The sequence below is a fragment of the Pistacia vera genome, unplaced genomic scaffold, assembly GCF_008641045.1.
Source record: "Pistacia vera cultivar Batoury unplaced genomic scaffold, PisVer_v2 Contig22, whole genome shotgun sequence".
Taxonomy (NCBI): Eukaryota; Viridiplantae; Streptophyta; class Magnoliopsida; order Sapindales; family Anacardiaceae; genus Pistacia; species Pistacia vera.
The window spans coordinates 768,050-779,058 of record NW_022196024.1 but is presented as its reverse complement, the minus strand read 5'-3'; the positions used below and the strand labels follow the sequence as shown (position 1 = coordinate 779,058).

Here is an 11,009-nt window from a genome sequence, read left to right as displayed (position 1 = left end):
GGTGTATTGCCATCGCTAACCAATCTACCGTCGATTTGAACTTAGAGTGTATTTACTAAATTTCAAACTTGCGAAAACTTAACTGTAATTTTCATTTTTCAAGGGTGTATTTACTGAATTTTAAACTTTTGACACCTAGTTTGACCACCCAGTCAAACCAGTTAAATCAGCCAACCTGAGACCCGACAGCTTTGCCTGGTTTAACCCTAAGTTGGTTATTAAAACATTAGTCTAAATCATCACATTCGTAGTTGTTTTTAAAAAAAATAAAATAAAACTGAAACTTTAAATATAGATCTCGGCCAAATCAAACCTTCAATGACTATGATACTTGGACAAATATTTTTATATCTTCAATGACTGAAGAGTAGCAAACTTTTGTAGTTCTATAATTTAATGACAAATCCTGTAAACATAATGTATAAACTTTAAGACATGGTTCACAAAAACAAGGCTAATCCTGCTTGGCAATTCAATACACAACAATCTTTTATGTCACTTCTCAATGTTTCCACCAAGAAAAAACAGATTTTGCAGATCGTTAACATCTCCGTCAATCTGCACTCGGTGGCTAAGCCTTGGATTTCTTCCCTTTAGCTTCAGCAACTGGTTTTATTTTGAAAGGCAGGAAAGTCTTGCCACCCATGAACGGTTGTAAGACTTCTGGTACTTCAACACCATCTTCCTTCTGGTAGTTCTCAAGGATACTGCAAATGGTTCTTTCAGTTGCTGTGAGTGTAGAGTTCAACAAGTGCACATATTGCTTCGTCTGTTCATTGCTCTGCAATGTTTCAAAATTACAAAAGCAAAATTGTGAGTTTGGAAGAATTCTGGCCACAAAAACAATAAGTGCTTGCTCTGATTAATTTCCATAACAACTACAGAGTTCTAATGGTAAACAATACAACATGATACCAACTGTCCACTTTAGAACCAGTACCTCAAACAAAATGGATAACAATCTGCATAATACCAGCAGAAGTTGCTAGCTTCTATATCATAAAAGAGTTTGTTTATTTTGAAAATGAATAGGGGCATCACACTCTCATATCATATGGCTTTGTCCGCCCTAAATAGGGAGAAGTAAACAGAACATACCTTTTTCTGTCCATATCGAATCTCCAATCTTCTTGACTGATAATCTGTACAGTTTGAACATGACACCAACTCTCTATAGGTTTGCGATGCAGGAAACCATGCTTCTAAATCGTACTTCTTTGCAGCTGCATCATTCAAAGCACCAGAGACAATGGACACAATTTGATAGGGGATGCTTAGCTGCATGTAAAATAAAATTCAATTAGAGCCAAACCTTTCCTCATTAATTAGTTGATTATTGCTCACAACTTTGCTACTAAAAAGATCCATATAAGAATCAGACTTATGATTTTCTCCTTGACAGAAACGCACGCAAATCTGAAATTTGAATTTTGTTTCTCAAGGGTTAAAAATAAAGTCAGAATCCCAAAAATTGACATGTTCCCTAAAGACTTTCTGGACAGAGATATAACAAAGATAACAAAGCATTTAACCAAAAGTAAAGGGATGAATACTAGAGAGAAATATGTGCCATTGCATATCATGCAGATTAAAAAAGAAAGAAAACCATTATACCATCTTGTAAAAATCTTCCGAGTTTTTAATCATTTCCTCGTGCATTTCCCATGAGTCATTGCCATTTGGACTGGTGATGCAGAATTGCTCCACTTTCTCAAACTGATGAACTCGGAAAATTCCAAGAGTATCTCGTCCGTGTGAACCAGCTTCTTTACGGAAGCATGATGAGTATCCAGCATATCTGGTTAAGAAATTGTAATGTCCGTAAGCAAAAACCCACAAGAACTCTTTTGTAGCCATAGGGACAAGGGTTTGAAAAGATGATTACCTTATCGGTAGCTCAGAAGGATGGATCCAATCATCTATATGATAAGCACAAAGTGGCTGTTCAGCTGTCGCAATAAGGTACTTATCATCTCCCTCACCAGTCACCTATCAACACCAACTAATAAGTCATGCTCAAATTTTAGTCAAGAAATTCCAAAGGAGAAGCAATTCTAGTTAAGCATTCACATTTATCTGATTGAAAGAAACATTACTGTCTATGAAAGGAAACCACCTTTATAACAACGACTAGCTCTTTTGACCACATAGTAGAAAAATTAAGAGAAGGTAATATGTATTAATACAAGTTTACGAATGTAACCTTGTAAAGCTCTTCATCAAACTGTGCTAACTGAGCACACTTGGCCATAATGTCTTTTCTCATGAAGAATGGAGTTTGTAATGATGTATATCCTCTTTTCTCCAAGAAATCAAGACCAAAATTTATCAAAGCTAGATTAAGCCGTACACCATCTCCTTTCAAGTAAAAACCTCTACCCCCAGCGACATCAGCACCTAATATAAGGCATAAGCTCAGTTCACGATGTACTATAATAGATGGAAGTAGAAACAAGAATGATGAGAAGTGAATAGAATTGCTTTAAACATGGGAAACAAACCAATAAATCTGCTACTAAGTATTGATGATATGAGATTGATATACACTACAAAAATGACAAAAAAACCATTGGTCAAGTTCAAGTAACAAAAGTGGACGACTTATCATGGCTCTGGATGGAGGATTATGGCTCATACAAACTCAAATTGAACCACATAATGCATATGCTTGAGCTAAATCAGGGAAAAAAAAAAAAAACGTATTTTGAACATTATCAAAACATATTAGAACCAGAAAAGACAGTGAAATGGAGATTATCAAACCATCCAATCATATATCTATTGATCATCCAAGGACAACCTATCTTAAAAAACTAAAAGTTATACATCTCATCTCCAAAAAGGGAAACAAATTAATAATAATGCCTGAATATAAGTGAACTTTTAATACCTTTCTTCAAATCTGCGATTCCAAGAAGCTCAACAAGCTCAACGTGATTCTTCAGTTTTGGCTCCAATCTTTTCTCTCCCCATGTTCTAATCACAGCATTATTCGCCTACACAAATCATTCCCACTTCATAATTCACCTACAGCATCAGGCAAAATGGAAGTACACTAACTCAGCCAAGTCACATACCTCATCATTACTGACTGGTACTGAATCATGCACAAGGTTTCCAACTATTTCCAACTTTGATTTCAATACAGTCCATGCCTCACGAACTTCAACTTCTTTGTCAGTTGTTGCTTGCTTGACCACCTCTGACTTTGCGATCATCTCAGTTGCATCATCTTTCGGAACTATCCAAACCAATACAGAATTCAGTTTTATAAACAAACACCAAGAAAAAAAAAAAAAAAAAAGAGGAGAGAAAAGGAATGTCCAAAATATAAGTAAACAATTTACACAACATTAGGTGCTCTCTACAGATAAGATATTCAAATAAGAAATCCATACACATCTCAGGTTGATCTACTTTATAAAAATAAATTTTAAACATGCATTAACGATGCAAAAATAGTTAACTAACACTCGAGGATATACTTATGTTGACTATATTAGCATCAGCAAGCACATAGTCGGCATTCTGCTTCTGCATCCAAATACCATTTAAGCGTTCCAAGAATTTCAGTTAGGGCTGTGTTTGGTGGCACAAATTTCAGCAATCTAATGTAGTTAGATGGATCGAAGGTTATACATTACATAATCAACAAACTTAACTTCAGTTCAAAAACTCTTGATCCAACACCATGTCATGGCACGGAATAAGTAAGTAAAAACATTAACAATGCCCAAGCCTCAAAAATATGGACCACTCAGCAATACCGAAAATTCCACTCTTCAATTAGAAAAAGATTTAAAAAAAAAAAAATCTATTTCGTTTTATTCTTCTGCCAAAAGTTTTTTAGTCAATGTTCAACTTCCATTTCTAGCTACTTAGCTCTTAGATTATCAGCAACCAAACAGAACATAAAAAAAAAACTGCATCACAAACAAAACTAAAACATAAAAATAAACACTCACAATTTGAGCTTAGCTATTTCCTTATTGTCTGTTGATCTCTTTCCGGATATTCTCTAAATCAAATTGACCTACATAAAACAAATAAATAAAATAAACGAACGAACGACGAAACATAGAAAGTGAAAAGCCAAACAAAGTAAAGAATAAAAATTTACGCTGGCGCCATTCTTTGTCAAGTCTGATGATCTCGTCGACGAGATCGACACTGGCGAAGCGACGCCGTTGCGACTCGCGTATAATCTCAGGGTTGGCCTTTCTCTTCTCTGAACAAATTGATGGCAACATTTTTCCACTGTCTTACTAGAAACGAGCGAAGAAGAAGAAGAAGATTAGTGAATTATAAGTCTCCAAAAAACCCTACCTTTCTCCATAGCTTCGAGAAATGCCTTCTTCTCATATCCGGGTCCTTTCCGGTTCGGCGAAGGGTTAAAATTCGCCAAGCTTCACTGGCCTTTAGTAAAGTTCACACCTTGTGGTTGGAAACTATCACTAACTTAACCTTCCTTTTATAAATATAGGGGGATGGAGATGATTCTCAAACTATAAGGGTTACAAAAACAAAAAAAACATCGTATTTATGTAGTAAAAGTAAGCTTGTTTTTAACTTTTCTTTTCATTACTCACAATTGGTAAAAATATTTTATATTTCAATAAAAAATAAAATGTTTAACATAATTCATGGTTATGTTACTCCGATATCACGACATGTAGGTTATAGTACGACTTAGTGGATAACACATATAATCATCCTTTGAAGTCAACATACTGAAAAGAGCATTTTTGGTGACTTCGGTGATCAAGTGGTTCGATAGGGCTTTTGTGTATTATTAAAAAATCTTAGTTTGAGTCATTTTCAGTTGCAAGTGATACTAAACTCTCTATTCGGTATGTATATAGGTCTCAAGATTAGTTAGATTATATACTAGCAGTAACTCAATACAACTTCGTTATAAGAATTTAGAGAACCAATAACGAGTGTAAATGGCCACGTTTCATGATGATGCCCTATGAAACATTTCTTCCATGTACATTAGAAAGAATATCAATTTTAAATTCTTGGAGAGTAAGCAATTTCCTTGGAGAGGAAGAAAAGGCCATTTGACTCGATTTTTACAATGATAAAGCCAAGAATTGGAGACAAATCAAATTCTATCAAAGAGAAGACTTATTCATGGAACATTTCTTCCATTTACACTTAGAAAGAATATCAATTTTAAATTCTTGGAGAGGAAGTAATTTCCTTGGAGAGGAAGAAAAGGCCAATTGACTTGATTTTACAATTAGATAAAGCCAAGGAATTGGAGACAAATCAAAATTCGATACAAGAGAAGACTTAAATTGGAATACAGAATAAAATAATGACAAATCTCTATATTGCACAATGAATATTTTGACGACCAAAAATCAACCAACTTATTATTATTATCCTTCTTTTGAGATATGACCATTAAACTCACCAGTACCATTATAAAGAAGTAAAAATGATATTCTCATCTGTTTTTACACAAAATTCTATTTTTTTTCCTATATAGGGGTGTTTGTTTTCTTGATCCACCCAATCACAAATAAATAACAAAGTAATACAACTTTTTTTCTACACTCAATTGCTATGCTACAGCTTCCACTAAAAGAATGGCAATCAATTTACGTAAGAATATTGAATTTGAAAATTTGTGATCAAACCAGGCAACGGTTGACGCCAGGTTCCCAGAAACTTGAACTATGGTTTTTTTTTTTTTTTTTTTTTTTTTTTTTTTTTTTTTTTTCTACCCGAGCACGGTCCTTTGAGTAAAGCGTCTGTGATCAATACACCAGAAGCTTTATTATCCAACCAGGATTCGATTGCAAACTTGGCTGCGGAGTTTCTCAATAAAAAATTTCAACCTCCACTGGTATGCTTATTAGCCGACATGCAAGCGTGGCACATTTGGAGGATCAGTCGTTACTAGATTTGCCCACAAGTTTGCAAGAGGTAGAAAATAGTGCTTGCCGTTCCAAACCACCATTTTCATATCTGGTACATGCAATCAAATGGAAACTAAGAAGATGAGACACAGAATTCAACAAAGATTGTTCGGATCCTAATCAAGATGCAACATTATGATTTGTTACCTGGCATTGTTCCTGCAGCTAGGAGTGAAAGCCGACAAGTAGGTTCTTGTCCAGAGAAAACATGGTTATGAAGTGCATGCACATCAAGATCATGAATATACTTGATGGATTCTAGTAATTCCGTGGGAGTTACATTACACTCAAAACCTGTTAGATCAGAAATACTTCCGATAGCCTCGTCAAGTCCAGAACTTGACCACAAGGTAAAACACTCGCTTAGAAGAGTGAACTTCCCAGTGGGATCAGCAGAACTCAATAGCATCAACGGCTTGTAAAGTTTGGCTGAGGATCCAAGAACTTCAACAACTCTGTAAATTTCTCCAAGTGTGAGTATATACTGCTTGCCTGTACTTACCCATAATATCACATTAACCACACAACCATAAAAAAGTTATATATTCAAGCAACAACTACCAATGTTGAAATAAATCAGTACCTCGAGGGTAAGATAATAATTGACTGGAGACATTCTTTTCTAATGACTGCTTCCAAATCAAGGCACCATGTCTCAGCTCTTGAGCACAAACAGACACCATTTTGAACCAAGTGGAAACATAAGAAGACTGCTCCTCCCTTGATCCCAACTTTAGAATCTTTGATGTTGATGCCGCATGTTTTAGGAGTTCAATTGCTGACCTCCAATCTTTCTCAGCCTATTTAACCAAACTAAATAATTCAATTGGCATGAAAACAAACCCCGCAGTTTGCAATATAATTTATACAATCAATTCAAAAATAAAAAAAATAGAAGTGTATTTTATCATACTTAGTTTTTTATTCTTCAAAAGGTAGAAGCATGTAATCCTATTAAAAAAAAAAAATATATGGTTCTTCATCAAAAAAATAAAGAAAAAGACACTTACTAATGACAATCTCATTGATAAATGATATTCTGACTCAAGAACATGGAACGTTGGTTCCTGGAGAACTTCAATGAATTCATTAAGGTGAATATTGCTCAGTGGCCGATTCTCTGGGTGAACTTTCGAAATAATACAGTCTTGGTGCAATTCATTATACAGATCCTGCAACAGCAGAGAAAAGAAAATATTACTAAGTGTACTATGTAAAGTTTCCTACAAGTTAGAAAACAGTGATCTCTTTCTACAGAATCATCATGAAGGGAGGAAGCTCAATGCACCATGAATTTTTTTCAATTTTTTAGTAATGTCAATATCATTACTTTACTACCATTCTTTTGACTATGCAAGAAAAAAAATTATTGCATAAGAATTCCATCCTGATTTTCTCAAAAGACTCCCAAAAGAACGGGAGAGCAAAACAAAAAGGAATAAATTCCATATTTTCTTTAAAGGATATTGATAATATTTGGCCGCATTATCAATAGCTGTCATAACAAGAAGTTCATGACCGATAAAAAGAAAGCCAATGAACATACTCATCAACAAGATACAGTAACCAACCTGAATTTCCTTGTCAATAGCTTCTAGCTTACCATCTTCACCACAAAGAGCAGCAGTACTTCGTTCTTTCTAACAAAAAGCGAATTTAAAAAGTTTAAAAGATTTAACAACATTGACATTTGAAGGGAAAAAATATATCTTAACAAATCTTCCAACCTTTAGATTGTCAAGATGGTACTGTGCAACAAACAATAATTCATCCTCTAGTTCGGAATAAAAATCTGCATAATCTTTCTGCTCAATCAATTTTTTTGGCTCCACCTTGGTAGAGTGCCTCACATGTGAATCTCCAAGACCAGGAACTGAGATCTGATCATCTACTGTTCTGGAAACAGCACCTTTAAATTCCCAAGAATCATCATCAAAATCACCATCACCATCACCATCTGCTAAATTAGAATCCACAACTTTCTGCACAGAATTAAAACCTTTTTCACTTGGATTTTGTGTATGGTTGACAGGAGTATTCTGCTCAGCTTGACTGTATAAACTTGTTATGAGATCACTGATAGATACACTCGATCCCTGACTCTTCTTAATGTCGTCTGTTGTAGAGGAAGCAAGATTGTAATTAGGAACATCTTGATGAATTGAGGAGTCATTAGTTTCTATGTCACCATCCCCAAAAAGGGACAAAGGTAAGGCTCCCCTGTGGCTCTCCAACTTAGTGTCTTTTCCCTGAGTAAGTAAAAATCAAATTAGAACATGAAAATGTTCTTATAAAGCATGTACAAACAAACTTTTAATTTATCCATGATACTCAAAACTTGACAAAAGATATAGGTTGACCAATTTATAAGTAACATGAAACTGAGATAGCATACAAATTTCAATTAATGTAAATTTCCTCTAGGTCCTAAGTATAAACATTTGAATTGCAAAAGATAAAGTCACAGAGTTTTACGAAACATACAGAGCCAATCAAATGAGCCACACTTGAATATCAATGTGAAAAGTAAATGCTGTCCCTAAAGCAGGACAAATTGGAGCTAACATGGACTCATTTTACAAATATGAGGAAGCTTTCATTATGTACGTTGTCCTCAAAATCTAGATCATAGTTAATTACATTTAAATGGAAGTTTAAGTTAAATCATTACCCTATCCTTCGATCCAGTTTCTGAAAATGCATCCTTGAATTCCCATAAATTTTCTCCATTCTCAACATTGCCAATAACAGAAGCAGAATTCAGTCCATTTTCATTATCATTCTTCTGCTCGCTGTTTGACAATGAACTGTAAATACCATCTGGTGCCACAGAACTTTTGCTGAGATCAAAACCAAAGTCCAATTGACCAGATTTTTGATAGATCCCATTTGATGAAGCAAACAAATCGGTAGGAACCTGTGCCCCATTATCATTCTTCTGCTCACTGTTTGAGAATGAACTGTAAATACCATCTGGTGAAACAGAACTTTTGCTGAAATCTAAACCAAAGTCCAATTGACCAGGTTTTTGAGAGATCCCATTTGATACAGTAAACAAATCGGTAGGAACCTGTGCCCCATTGTCAAAGACAAATGTGTGTTTAACTCCCTCAGAATTCCCAGGCCCTTTGTTGTTGACCTTCAAATGAAAGGATGTCAGTCTCTTATAAACCAAATGGAAATAAAATCCAAAGTCATATATATATTTAATGGTGCTAAAAAAACAAATAACATAAAATCAATGGAATATAACACAAATATTAATTATTCCTGAACTTCAATGTAAAATCAAGTATTTAAAACCAAGTACTAGGCAGCACCGATAGTAGATAAAACAATTAATTATTGCTAAACTTCCAAATAAAGATTCTTTCAATTGTGATTATTCAGCAATCTCTTAAACAATTGCACTATTACAATCAGTAAAAGACAAATAACTACAATATAACATTCATTATCTATTTTCGATGGCTGAGCAGATGTTGGGAGAAATATATATATTTCTATTTCACAGTTCATGACTTGCACAAGAAAAATCCTCATGTTGGACCTTAAGCAAAAAATTTAACTACGAAACCCCAACAAAACAAAAATGAAAATTCCAAACTCAGACACAAGCAATTAGGAAAAAAAAAAAATTCAAATAAAGAGAAATAGATGAACCTTATTGTTGCTATCGGCAGACCATGGTTCTGTTTCTGCATCTTTGAACTCCCACTCATCATCATCCCCAAAATCCTCACTTTTGTCAACTAAACTTGAACTAAACCCATTTGCATCCTTATTCACTCCATTGACGCTTGAACTCAACCCATTTAAGTGTGCATTCCAACTTGACTTAAGTCCATCAACCTTTGGCATTAGTACATTTTCAGCTTTCACCTCGTGTTGACTCTGGTTCAAAAAGTTCGCAATAGAGCAACAAGTTAATTAGCTCAAACAACAAAAACTCATGATCTTCAAAAGTTTATTCTTTATGAGCTAAAAAGAACACCACTTTGTCACATTACAAAATTTTAAGTTCATTATGAGTTTTATGTTTAACTTTCAGAGCAAATTTTACATACTCTGTTACATGTTCTACAAGTCTTACGCTTAACATGGCAAGTTCATCTTTTTTGCAAAATTAACAACCCTCTTAAAGTATCAAAATTTTGAATTTTCTTTCCATTTCCTAAATTATTTCAACAATTAAACAATTACCTTAAAATTAAAATCTCCGTTTGGTAATTTAGTCTCTGCAGCCTTGAATTCCCACCCATCATCGTCATCCTCGTCTAAACCCGAATTCAACCCATTTGAATCCAAATTAATCTTCGAATCCAATCCATTCAAACCCAAAGTCGATACACTTCTCATCAAATCCAACCCTTTTGAATCCAAATTCAACCCATAAGAACCCCAATTCTCCAATTTTAAACCGGACCCGTTTATTTCCAAATTTGACACACTTCTCTTCAAATCCAATCCTTTTGAATCTGAATTCAGCCCATACGAACCCCAGTTCTCCAATTTTAAAGCCGAACCGTTTGAATCCAAATTCGCTGCACTTCTCTTCAAATCCAGTCCATTTGAATCCAAATTCAAACCCGACCGATTTCCCACCTTGCTCTGCTCGCTCCCTAAGTATAAATTCGAAATCAAATAACTCGCATTCAACTCCGATCCCATCTTTTTCTCAGTTTTCTTCAACTCGGTTGCACCATTAAACAATAAACCCGGCGCACCTGAGTCATCCTCCTTCTCTTCCTCCCCAAACAACGATAACGGCAACGCGCCCTTCGGTTTCTCCCACTGAGCCCGAATCCGACTAGGGGCCGAGTCAGGCAGCGCCGCATCATTTTTCAAGCTATCGGTTCGGCAATTTGAGGACAAATTAATCGGATCCAGTAATTTTACAGGCAGCGTCTCGCAGCGGGAGAGCGAAGCGGGAGTTACGAAATCGCCCCAATCGTCATCAACTTTACCGTGATGACCAGAGCCGTTGATTTTGGGCTTTGAATGGACGGTGATCGGCGCAAAGGTGAATTCCCCGAAACCCTCGTCGTCATCGTCTTCTGTCGTTGTCATACCTTGGCT

The 11,009-nt window shown here is 35.3% G+C and overlaps 2 protein-coding genes across 2 annotated transcripts; both read right to left on the bottom strand.

The window, feature by feature from the left end:
* Positions 1-292: 292 nt before the first annotated feature.
* LOC116130365 (serine--tRNA ligase-like) lies at positions 293-4,336 on the bottom strand. The gene is given in 13 exon segments (XM_031416111.1): positions 293-781; positions 1,099-1,278; positions 1,615-1,798; positions 1,886-1,989; positions 2,204-2,397; positions 2,891-2,996; positions 3,078-3,241; positions 3,517-3,608; positions 3,966-3,992; positions 3,994-4,033; positions 4,121-4,215; positions 4,217-4,265; positions 4,327-4,336. Coding segments are annotated over 13 exon segments (1,455 nt in total). The 3' UTR covers positions 293-571.
* Positions 4,337-5,700: 1,364 nt separating this feature from the next.
* Positions 5,701-11,000, bottom strand: LOC116130364. Its single transcript, XM_031416110.1, has 9 exons — positions 10,134-11,000; positions 9,594-9,824; positions 8,602-9,069; positions 7,658-8,179; positions 7,502-7,570; positions 6,941-7,102; positions 6,514-6,730; positions 6,078-6,422; positions 5,701-5,979 (listed from the first exon to the last, which is right to left on the bottom strand). The coding sequence occupies exons 1-9, from the start codon at positions 10,998-11,000 to the stop codon at positions 5,867-5,869; spliced, it is 2,994 nt and encodes a 997-aa protein (XP_031271970.1). The 3' UTR covers positions 5,701-5,866.
* Positions 11,001-11,009: the final 9 nt, after the last annotated feature.